A 12,853-nucleotide genomic window follows, 5' to 3' on the forward strand; every position below is an offset into this window, starting at 1 on the left:
AATACTTTTGATTGCATCTCTTTAGAAACGTTGATCGCGTTCACACTCTTAAATTCGGCGTTGTTGATTCGCTTCTATATGTTGTAACTATTTAATCACGGAAAAAAAATCTTGGTCTTGATAAATTTCAGTAAAATATGATTAATCCTATCTGCTACAGGGGCCAGTTGTTCAAAGCCCGATGAAGCTAATCCTGGATCGATTAACGAGAACTTTGATTCAAGTTTAATACTAAACAATAAAGATTTTTGCAAAAAGATTTTGTCCCTCAGTTTTCCTTACCATTAGCTTAGAATTAGACTTTAAAAAATGTTTTTAACACTTGAAGCGCGCTGAAAACCTCGGTTATCTTTTAATCCTGGATTAGCTTTAATCGGGTTTTGAACAAGCGGGCCCAGGACAAGTAACAAGGTATCTCACTGTGTGTACCTAAGAAGCGTGATATTTGTTTCCTGTTGTTTTAAAGTGCCTATCACCCTATCAGTTTAAATGAACTTCGAAAATTTATGCATGTCTAAGACGCTTTGCGAACAAACAAATCGTATTCCTTGTTTCGTTTTGTTTTTATCAGACGACAAAATCCCCCAAAATAGGCCGTTTTGTAGTGTCGTTGTTTAGGAAAGTCCGCTACATCCATTGCTTTTCCTTAATATTTGTCAGGTAAACGCCGGTTGTCTTGGCAAGCTTCATCATACCATATGCACCATAAGATAACAATCCTCATTCACAACAAGAAGCAGCTGTTTTCAGCTTATACTCGAGCCATATTTGACTGCGTGGTGCGTAAGCCTACGATCTTTTAGCAGTGATAACTTCCAGCATCGCTGACTCCCCAAAATCGATGGAAATAGACCGAGATTTACACCCACGAAAAAAATAGTTCAGGCTCCAGAAGTGATTCATAATGGTAATTGAACTGAGTGGAGTGCAATTTGGTCTGAAATCATACTCGTGATTTGAAATCATAAGTATGATTTCAGACCAAAATTGCACAACACAAAGTTCAATTACCACTTTATTACACCTATTTTGAAATCACAGAGTATCATTGTCAATATTAATACTCTATTTTTCTTACTTCATTTCCATTTTGATGGGCTAAAGAAAGGAAGCTGAGAGCCAATCAGATTGCAAGGATCACCAGTGATTTCAAAATGAGTGTAATAAATCGTTTTATTGCTACAGCTCTGTTTCGTATATGGTCAGGAGCTGACCACACTCATCACGCAACTTCAACGAATGACCGTAAAGTATATAAACTAAAAGTAATCAAAAACTGGTGATTTAAAGCAAGCAGCTGCTAGGCGGTAAAATACAATTCCACGTGCCGTGAGAGAGTTCACGTGCCATGATACAAACGGTTACGTTACGTTATACAAGAGGTTTTTGGTACGTATCTCAGTATGAGGGCATGGATTCATGAAATCATTCGAACTGGTGATTTAAAACAAGCGTTTGCTGGGCGATAAATTACTAATGCTCGTGGCGTGATACAATTCACGTGCCATGATACAAACAGTTACTTTACGTTTTTCGAGAGGTTTTGAGTACATATCTATTTCTGTGGGGGTTTGGACTTGGTAATTCATTGCGTTTGTTCAGGCTACTAAGATATTTTCTACGGAAATCAACTTTTCGTGAAGACATAGGTTACATTTCTTGTTAATGTTATTATCGGGTTTGAACTTTTTGAGTACTTTCCATTTAATTAGAAATGTTTTGTTTGCGTCCGTCAGGGTCCATATATTGTTCAGATAGTTCCGTTGCATTGCGTCTGTTGGCGTTTCGGAGGAATGTGTTGTGCCAGTCCCACGTACGATTCAGTTGTTGTTACCGTCGTTCGCTTGGAGGAATTTACCATCAAGTGGGCATTCTGCTTTCTTCCTGCAGTTGCAGCTCGGGTCATGATCTTGGTTTGGGGTTGTTGCTACATTTGAGAGTATCTGTTTTTTATGTGATGCGATGATGGTTTTCATGTTTGGCATGCATGAGTAGCTGAGTTTTAGTGTGTGTCTGTTGAAGATCTTGTTTTATGGGGGGTTCTTGGGGAAGCATTTTTCGACGATGGATAAAAATTTCTGTACAATTGACAATTTCTAATTCTCCTATTTAGTATACACTGACATAAACACTCTAATATCAACTTATCCATGTAAGCTCAAATTTTTTTACTCAGATGTATCAACGATATGAAACATGATTTAGCCAAACAAAGCTCTGTGAGCAGGCTAAGGCACAAATTAAAGATGTTTGTTGACAAAACGGTTTCGTTCTTGATCAAATTCAAAAACTGATGACAAAATTGCAAGTACGTTCGCATGATTTGTCGTGCGTGATGTAATCCTTGGCCCGCCAATTTTTCTGTACGTGCCTTGTTTCGCGTTTCATAATAAAAATGTTCCGTGCGATAACCCATGAAGGGTCGGGATTTTTCCGGCGGAGGAATCAAACACGAGAATTGTCATTGGCAGGAGTGTGACACGATAGCGATCGCGTCACCGATTACATCTCTATAAAGTCAAATTGGAAAATTAAGTCTTATTGTGGTCACCCAAATCAAAGCTCGTCAAAAAGTGTCTCTCTTTTCCCCTCTTCCTCAGCGTGCACTTGCGATCGATCGTTCCATTCGACATGACCATTCTTCTTCTGTAAAACATTCGCGTTGCTTGCGGTGAGGTCTGCAATTTTCTGAGCCTTCTGCAGCGTCATGCGAGGGTCCCGAAGAAAGCTGCAAAATGTCACTACACTTTTCTGTTTCGATTTCGCATTCGCGTTTTCGATACCCACCATCTACATCATGCAGAGTTAAATTCATGCGCGTGCTGCTCGTGCGGCAAACCTTCCAAAGGTTCATGATTTCTTGCACAACTGTCACCCTGGCTAATCAGACGAAACGGAATGCACCATGTTCAAGCTACCTCCTCTTCTCTTATGCTATATCCACGGGCTTTAATCCTTACGTTTTAGCTTTCTTCGCCACTCGACATGCTATCATTGCCTTCACCTTTTTTGTTCTAACGACTCCAGAACCCTCTCTGCGCTATAAGGGAAACGTTCACGAACGCTTCACCACCGACGCCAAACGTTTGATTCGAAAGAATAGTGACTCCCAGAATACACGCCACCAAAAACTTTACTCGTGCCACTCGAGTACAAAAAACGAGACCGAGAACAATAACTCGTGGCCCGAAGTCTTATCTCTCGGCCCATCGCGACCCCAAAAAGAAAAAAGAATTTGATAATGCTACCGAAACCTTAACTCGTGTCGCCTTACGGCCCGAGTAATTATTCAGGTACTTATTCAGAGAGATTAATAATCTCTTAATCTCTACCTATGTTATTGATTTCGTTCCTCAGTTTGGCAAAAGGAGCTCTCTGAGATGTTGACTTTCTATCGAGAAATGTACTTGCACCTTCCGCAACCGCGACATTCCATCTTTAATGTTGCGGATGATAAACCTGCGTCTGCAGCTCACAATAAGCAAACATTTTACCAATCAGCTAAGAAAAACAGTGCTTTTGACTGATCACTGAGAAGACGAATTCCGGCATGAACTTATCTGGTAGCTGGAAAATGGACAAGAATTTAAACTGTTAGCTGCGGAATTGCCGGGAATTTAATTGATAACTGTAATTAAAGCACTTCCATCCGGGACTCCTTATCCCCAGTTACAGACGACGTCGCTGCGTAGACAGGTTGCGCAATATTTACTTCACTTGGTGGCATTTTATCTATTGTGTAAAAAAGCATCAAGTCATGTACACAGGATGTCATGCCAAACTTGGAAACCGCAAAATAGCTCGCTTAACGTACTCGATCACGTTCGCTTTGGCTTTTCTTCTTTGCTTCTCCGTTGGTGAGTAATGCGACAGTCATCTGATGTACACATGCAGGATGTCATGCCGAACAATAGGTCGCTTAACGCACTCGATCACGTACTTCATACGTTGGTACTGACGTCAGCATAGCCCTTTCGTTGCTTAGAAGAAAGTCATCCTCTCTGTTGATTGGTTGAAAATTACCAATTAACCACTAATTCCTGGCGAGCTGATGAGCTTGGCGTCAATAAATTTGCCCGATCTTTTTCCCTCTGCTTTACAGCTCTAAGGTGCGGCCTACGAAGTTGTTCAACTCCCGTTAGCTCTAAAGTTTCCCAACGACGTGTCACGAAATGAAAACGCTGTTCGCTTTGGCTTTTCTCTTTTGCCTCTCCGTTGGTAAGTAACAGATTTGGAAATTTGGGGGTCGATTTTACTTTCGCAATGCGAGCGAAATTAAAACCTCGCGTCTTTGATTGGGTTAGCCCAAATTTCATTGTTTTTAAATTATAGTCGGCCAAACTGCTTTTTGCTGCATCAACCACAAAACATACTATCAATGGCAGATTTCTCAAGTATTTAAAAGCTTAAAAATAGGTTGGAGAGAGATCCCTGATGAGATTGGGAAGCACACTGATGCCGATCTAAGTGACACTTGATAACACACGGTCCTTGAGTAATATAATCATGACCAGGTCTGCGTTGTTCATTAACTGATGCGCTCATAGTTGTACTTTATTTCTCAAAATGTTTTTCACCGGCAACATTACTTGTTTGCTCAGTTAGTCAGCTTCTGGAATGAATAATCGCACGATCTGCGTGGCTTTAATAAGTAAGGTAACCTTGATTAGTTCATGCCCTGTTTTAGTCCTCAATAGTTCATACAACTCAGTGGAAATCCTTTTAACTTACCCCAAATCTCAGTTCCTACATCTTTGCACAATTCATTTTTGATTCCACCATGCTCGCTGTTGTGGCATAACGTACATGACTCAATTTTGTGGAAGAATTAAGGGCTTGATTTAAAATTAAAATTGTTGAGTAAAATAGTTGGAGATTTGCCTGTTATCAGTGCCCTAAGTAAGTTCTATTTTACCATGGTAGTTGATTATTGTGTAAAAATAACAGTTACGTATTTATTTTTGGATCTGTAAGGCTGACATTTTAGGAATTGAATTCTTTGGTTTAGGCCGCAAAACCAAAATCTGAACTAAACAGACAATATTACAATGAGTCGGTTTTCCAAGTTAGAGCTACGTTGGCGCAATTTGGATTTCAGGTTCAATTTTCACTTGATCAGTTTTTGACCAAGCTCTCCAGTTCTTCGTCTAATAGAGAACTATCGTTCAAAAAATTAGATGAACATTCCTATTTGAGCGAAAATGAAAAGCAAGACAAATTATGTGAGCGGTGAAGTTTGCAACCCCGTCCCCAATTAAAAGTCTATGGAGTCTATTAAAAAATTATACTGAAATTGTTGCAAAAAGGAAAAACATCAGAAAAAAATTCAAAGGCAAAGCAAACTGTTTACAACGCGGCGTGACAAAACTTCAGTTGTGTCAGGAGCCCATTATCCTGGTCAAGTTGTGCGAAGAGCAACTGGACAGAAACCGGCGGCCAAATGTGTCTCTTGGAATGTCATCCAATCAAAGCCTTGTTTTTTAGTTGTTTGATATTTAACGCTCATACGTCATCAACAACAACAGTTAAAAAACAAGCAGGTCCACTCTAAATTTCTCTAAATATACTTTGAGTTTAATCTCAGGCAACACGACGCGCGGATTGTGAAAGTTAAAAACACATTTGCGGCCTCAACCAACTGAATTTTGAGTTCTCCATTTAAATGATAGTAAATTGTTTACTAACAATAGATTCTGCAAAATGTCAATATAGCCCGATTGGATAAATATTGAGGTATTCGAGTGATTCAAAGAAACTATTGCATAAATATGAATGTGTTATAGTGATTGGACGATATTATAGGTTGAAGAATTATAAATGCTTAGTTTCAATTTTTCTGCCTCAGGTCGAAAATTAATTATATTTACGAACTAAACAACTAAAGCGGCCTTCACACGGCAAACTAAAGTTGGCAAACTCGTGTTGCCAGCTCAAGTTAGTGTGTGTGAACGGCTCAAAAACAGTCGGCAAACAAGTTGGTAAACTGTTGGCGACAAATAGAGCTTGCCTCTATTCTCGCCAATTTTTTCACCAACTTTTTCGTGTTGGTAAACTCGTATTTGACGTGTGAACGGTTGGCAAACGTGTGTTGGTGACTGTCAACCAATCAAAACACGCGCTCTATTCACGTGATTTGCATGACACTTCACAAAATGGCGGACGGATGTGAAGACGAACGTGCAACTTTTCAATTCATCGAGGAAGTTCAAAACTGTCCAGATCTGTGGAAAGAAAATGGAAGAACTAGCGGAGAAACTGGGGTTAAAAGGCGCGAAGCTCTTGAAAAAGCGTGTTGTACGCTCCATCGTCCAAACCTATTATTTTGCCAGCGCTTTCTGTTTCTTCTTCGGCGATAAACATACAATAGGACCAAAACACAAGCGGCAACTCTTCGTGAGTGACACCGCACTACGTCGGCCATGTTGCAAATTTAGCATGTTGTGATTTGACGCGAGTTTGACGTCTGAAGGCACACGTTTAGCTTAACGGTTAGCAGTTTATATTGGGGTTGTTCATACCTCGCATGCCTCGCATGTTTTGTTCACGACCCGAAAACAAAGAACGTGACCGAGAATTTAAAGAATTTGATAACACGACAAAAAACGTAACTCGTACCAGCCGAGTACAAAAAACGAGACCGAGAACAATAACTCGTGGCCTGAAGTCTTATCTCTCGGCCCATCGCGACCCCAAAAAGAAAAAAGAATTTGATAATGCTACCGAAACCTTAACTCGGTCCGCCTTACGGCCCGAGTAATTAAAGTGTTCTTTATATTAACTCCGTTGAGGCTGACATTCGTTACTGGAGTTAATCTTCACGAAGGCCACGGAGCAACAGCGCGCGTAAACAGAGACCGGAAGGCGACCTAAGTACAATATTACATGCGTTTTCCTTTCATAGCTTGTATCCGCTTTGGTTATTTATTTCACAGGCGAACGGACTTTATTTTGTTATTGTTAGATTTTACCACAAGTTTGTGACCATTGTGGATAAATCAATATGATAAATGTTTTCCAGAATTTTCAGACATGATTTTGTTGAGATGAAACTCTACCTCTTTGACTGGAGAGGCAATTTCCTGTCATGCTATTTATTATGCTGTGGGAGTTGGTTCTTGCCTTTTGAGTCCGTATGACAATTCAAACGTAAGCCACTGAGCAATATACCTTTGCAATAAGGTGACATTTGTTTCTGTCATGTTTTTACAGGAAATGGCCTCAAGTGCTACGACTGTTTCTCTAGCAATAGTTGGGACGAATGTGACAAGAACAGGAACGAGACAACTTGTCTCCCTGGTTCCGATCGCTGTTTCAAGGGCGAGATAACTGGCAAGCAGGCCGGCAAAGATTTCAAAGGATTCGGCAAAAGCTGCATGATGCAACAAGCGTGCGATGAGCCGGATGCCTTGTGCACGTTATTTGGCGCAAGTTTTAAATTGACGGACTACAAGTGCAAAAGCGAATGCTGCAGCACTGATCTGTGCAATGGAGCGAAATTCCAAATGGTCAGCGCCATCATGCTGTTAGCATGCGCTCTGGTAGCGTTTATTCGTTGATTCGCCGACCCTTTCAACTACTCAGAAAAGTAGTTCAGTAGAAATCCAAAACATACCATAATGTAATTCCAGTTTATTCGATGCAACTGAATAATGTAATTTTTTTGTGGTAACAGCTTTAATAAAACAGTTTTCAAAGAAATGTTCTTCGGTTTTCGTCTTATACATACCTCTTCCAGTACTAACCAAGTTCGAGGTCCGTACTGTAGGTATCGCGCTTGGGCCATAAATCAACGGGACACGATGGTCGGTTGCTAGGGCTTTTCCTCCCGCAACTCTCAAAACTGAGAGTTATAGGCTCTAGACAAAAGTAGAATGCATCGAATTTAACGAGACTTGGAAGGAAAGTAGGTGGATAAATTAGCAATTGGTTATTATTTCATTCTATTTGACTGCTATTGTGACGTCACAAATGATGCCCAAATTTGGCGTCAGAATTAAAATTCAGGAAAATAATGTGAAAAATGCTGTATTGGTTTTCGGTATAGAATTCTATGATTTCTTGGGAAAACCTATCTCAATCGGATAAAAATTTCCCGCCACATGGCCATATGTGGTCAAACTTTAGGGGTATTTAAACGCGAAAACAATAATAAATATCGTAACGGAGAAAAGACAAAGTTGCATAAAATCGAAATTGCAACCTCGTTCCCAGGGTCCTTTCTCGAGGGAGGAACAGAAAGGACCCTGGGAACGAGGTTGTCGAAATACAATTTTGATTTTATGCAACTTTGTCTTTTCTTAAGATCTGTAAACTCTTTTTGAGATATTTCAGGACTACGACTAAATATTGAAAAAACTAAAGCCATGTGGCTTGGGAAATAGGCAAATCGGGCAACCAAACCATTAAGAGCCGTCCTCTGTAAATATCGACTATCGTCGTTTGGACGAGAAAAAATGAAATCCCTCAAACTTTACCAGAAGAATGGTCTATATAAGTGATTCACACAAATATAACTTTCAGCTCAGTTCGATTCGTATTTTAGCTGTAGTGCGACCATCTTGGTTTTACCGCTCTGAGAGGGCTTTCAGCGGCCATTTTAGGCCACACTTTTAAGAATTTGCCTTACAAAGAAAGCGTTACAAATCCGAACAAAAGCTCATTATTTGAGACAAACAAATGTTTGTTGTTGTGTTGAGAAGTTTTTTTAGGAATTTGATCGAAATCTGATTTTTTTACAAAATTTTTAATTTCTTCCCCATTGAACTACTCTTCAAGTGCCAAAAATATGGCCGACTTGAAAGGAAAATATCGCTAAAGATACATCAGTTGGCATCCTAAGACAGCATCCTGGTTAAAGAGCAATGTCTCGTCTGTAAGAATATGCAATAAAATTTTTGGGCAGTTAAAAAGAGAGAATTATAGAAGAAGAAGTTTTAACTGTACTTTTGTCAACAAACACCGCCTTCGTAATTAGCATAACAACATGAAAATAACGACTTACTAAGAAACTAATGATAAATTCCACTTACCTCGTGAAATATCGAGAACTGGATATTTCAAAATGTATCAAATTATAGTTTCAGTCGGATACAGCCGCATTTTCGATGATTTGTTGTGCGAAATCACTATAATACACCGCAGGTGTTAAACGTAACTGAGTTCAATTCTTCAAAGTCCGTCAGGACAACCATCGGCCGAAAAACTTGCCATCCGCCCCATAAGCTGCCGTGTGCAAGGTGTCAAATATTTCTTTGTTATCCTTAATGACCAAAAATTCCTTCAACAACCATTTAAATCCTGCTTTGAACTGGAGATTCTCGTCAAGAAATCGTTTATGTTTCGTTGACCTTCCGCCGTGATTAAACAATGAGATTGCGTTACAGAAACGCGCGCACATCCAGACGGGCTGGGGTGGGGGCGGGGAGGAAACAAAAATGGAACAGTTCCTAAATTAAAAAAAAAGGGGGCCATTCAAGATTACTGTCAAAGCTATGTTGTGCATTTCGGGTACTAAGTAGGAAATTGCTGTCCCAGAATAATGTGGAATATGATAAGCCCCTTTGCTCTGTTTGTTTGGTTGGAGCGTGGGGGGGGGGGGGGGGGGGTTGGCAAGTAAAACACTAACTTACAGCATCAGTTAATCGTTGGTCTTCTGTTTATGGTTCATACATGTTCACAACAAGCCCAAGCTCACTGACAGCTATATATTTGTAGCTGATTAGGTAACAGTGAGAAAGTTATATTCACCGGCACGTAAAATTAATATAAGGGTTTGTATGGGAATACATGTAAATGAACGGCTTACATAGAAATCCAATAAAAAGCGACTTACTTACTTGGTTTTTTTTTGTGTGTATTACACTTGCCTGTTTGTGTTTGGAACGTTGTCATAGCGTTTACCATTACGAGGACTTGCAGCCAGAAAAACTACTAAATCTGAACATCGTTGGAAATGCTATCGAAGCGCAACCGACCGACAAATAGGGCACAACAGCTAATAGTTAGTGGCATTTATTGAGGGTGGCAAAGAGTTTTTTTGCGACGCGTGATGGCCCATAAATAAGCAGCGTGACGGGTGATGGAACCCGTGCGTGATGCGTGACTGGCATCACAACGAGATGCGTGATTTTCTTTTTTACGAGCGCGTGACGCGTGATTTACCAATTAGATTTCCAAGATAAGTGAACTTTCTTTGACCTAAAAGTCACTATAGACAAGAAGGGAATAAGACAGTATAACGTAGCATTCACCTTTCAGGGTACATTCAGCATTTTTTTCCTACCAGTAACTCGTCTTTATACATGTATCTCTCAAAATCAATTGACACACAATCAATCTAAAAAGATGTTGCATGCAATACAATTTTCAATAATGCGTCCTCGAATAGTTTGGAATCTTACATTATTAGCTTAGTGCACTTACTTACGTGATGCGTTATTGCTTTAAACGGTTTTCGGTGATGCGTGATTCAATTTAACATTAAACGGTGATGCGCGATTGATACTCCCCCTCCCCCGTCTGCCACCCTCTTTATTGAAAACCCATATGCCTTAAATATTTGTTGCTGCCCTTTTGTTTTTTTTGAGCCTGAGGCTCATGCAGTTAATGTCCTGTTGAAACGCAGCTGCATGTTTGCACCAGATTGCTAGGCAGCTGCATGTATGGTTCTTTCCACGATCTTAGGATATTTGTAATTATAAATATGAACTGTGTAAAACTCGCGTTTTGATTGGTCTAGAGGAGTGTGTGATTAGAGTTTATACAATGTACTGAATGCTACGCGCGCTGTGATTGGTCGTTGCCCATGATCTATTAGAGTACAGACACACGGATGACGTCACGGAAGAATTGTTCTCTTCGTTTTGCCCAACATGGCGCGCGGTTTTGAAAATGTTTGCGAGATTATTTCGAATTGAGCAATGAAGGCCCTGAGAAAAGTTTAGCAGGAGCTGTTTACAAACAAGAAAAAGAAGAAACCAAGGCCAAAGTGTTCTTGTCAATTAAAAAATGCCTAAACTGGAACAAATCTTCAAAAAAGCTGTTAGCGCTACGAAAAGGCTCAAAGTTTTGAAAATATTTACTCGATTATTCTGCTTTGAGCAAGTGAAGGCCTCGGTAAAAGTTTAGGGGAAGCTGTTTACAAGAACGATAAAGAAGAAAAGAAGAAGCCAACACGGAAAGTAGGAAAATTCCTCAACTGGCACAAATGGAACAGTACAGTCAAGCGCTACGAGGCAAGTTTATTGTGTTTCCTTTCTGTTCATTGTATAAAACAAATAGATTCCAAGTTGCCGTGCGTCTGTTCAGTAATAGATCACAGAAGACGTCAAAATGTGGTAAGGACATCAGTGACACACTCGCCTGCGGCTCGTGAGCCACTTTTTTGTTCTTACCACATTTTGACGTCATCTGTGATCTATTACTGAACAGACGCACGGCAACTTGGAATCTATTTGTTAAATAGACGCACGATTGACGTCATCGAGTGGTGTGACCGGCGCACGTGATCAGAGTCTAGAGTCCAGCCAGAGCGACTGGTCAACAAAGTTTTGCAAAACTGTTTTTGCGCGTAGCAGACAAACACAGGCAAATTTTCGCAGGAAAGGAGAACTGTTCAATAAAAAATTGGACAAAGACCGTTGAGAGTGACCTCAACCAGGAAAGGAAAGCTAGAACTTTGTTGTGACGTGAAAAGGAAGCAAATATTTGTCGAAATATGTCGCCGATAGAAATCCGGTAATGGCGAGTAATCGATTACAAATCATTTGTGAAGCGACTTACATGAAGTAATATTTTGAGGTCAGGATTTCCTTCTGGAATAAAGGTTAGTTTCGAAAATATTGTTAGTGATTTTTTTTCGGATAATACTCTAATTTAGAAGATCACAATTGCATGTGTGTAGTAGTCCAAAACTGAGTTTGCTGGAAAGTTTTTTAATTCAGCTCAGGTAACGCGATGCTCGCTCACGAAATGCGTTGAAATGTCTTAATTATTGTATAAAACAACTAGATTTCATTTTGCCGTGGGTCTGTACTCTGACAACGCACAGAGGATGTCTAAACGTGGTGACAACATCAGTCACACTACTCGCCTGCGGCTCGTAGCGTACTTCTTTGTTCTCACCACGTTTTGACGTCATCTGTGCGTTATCAGACTACAGACCCACGGCAAAATGGAATCTATTTGTTAATACCTAAATCAAATTATTCGCACATCAGGCGAAGCATATTTACACTTAGCTTTTGAAAGCCGTTTGACGCAATAAAGGAACAAATGTTGAATGAGACATTATCAATTGGGTGTATTAGCTGGCAGTTTCGAGAATATTTGTTCAGGTTGAAGAGTAGGCAGCTTGATCCTCAGCGGCAGTCGTGTCGCTAGGACAACGTTCTAAAACACAAACAGGGAAGTGTAATACACACACACACACACACACATTCACACACACACGCTTTTTATTGGAATTCTATGTAAACCGTTTATTTGCATGAATTCCCATACAAACCCTCATATTAATTTTACGTGCCGCTGAATATAACTTTCTCACTGTTACCTAATATTACAAATATATAGCTGTTAGTGAGCCTGGGATAGTTCTGAACATGTATGAACCCTAAACACAAGAGCAACGATCAACTGATGTTGCAAATTAGTGTTTTACTTGCCATCCCCCCCTCCCACGCCCCAACCAAAGAAATAGAGCACAGGTGCTTATCATATTTCACATTATTCTGGGACAGCAGTTTCCTATTTAATACCTGAAATGCACAACATAGCTTTGACAGTAATCTTGAATGGCCCTTTTTCTTTAATTAAGCAGCTGTTCCATTTTTGTTTCCTCCCCGCCCTCACC

General features: G+C 40.0%; 1 protein-coding gene and 1 long non-coding RNA gene across 2 annotated transcripts; both read left to right on the forward strand.

The window, feature by feature from the left end:
- The first annotated feature begins 1,119 nt into the window (after positions 1-1,119).
- LOC146480531 (uncharacterized) lies at positions 1,120-3,067 on the forward strand. Its single transcript, XR_014864663.1, has 3 exons — positions 1,120-1,901; positions 2,310-3,011; positions 3,048-3,067. It is a non-coding gene; the product is annotated as an uncharacterized LOC146480531 (long non-coding RNA).
- Positions 3,068-4,064: 997 nt separating this feature from the next.
- Positions 4,065-7,698, forward strand: LOC146480532 (uncharacterized). Its single transcript, XM_085109334.1, has 2 exons — positions 4,065-4,218; positions 7,210-7,698. The coding sequence occupies exons 1-2, from the start codon at positions 4,173-4,175 to the stop codon at positions 7,554-7,556; spliced, it is 393 nt and encodes a 130-aa protein (XP_084965460.1). The 5' UTR covers positions 4,065-4,172; the 3' UTR covers positions 7,557-7,698.
- The last annotated feature ends 5,155 nt before the right edge of the window (positions 7,699-12,853 follow it).

The sequence above is a fragment of the Pavona decussata genome, unplaced genomic scaffold (genome assembly GCF_977016875.1).
Source record: "Pavona decussata unplaced genomic scaffold, jaPavDecu1.1 SCAFFOLD_53, whole genome shotgun sequence".
In the NCBI taxonomy this organism is placed as follows: Eukaryota; Metazoa; Cnidaria; class Anthozoa; order Scleractinia; family Agariciidae; genus Pavona; species Pavona decussata.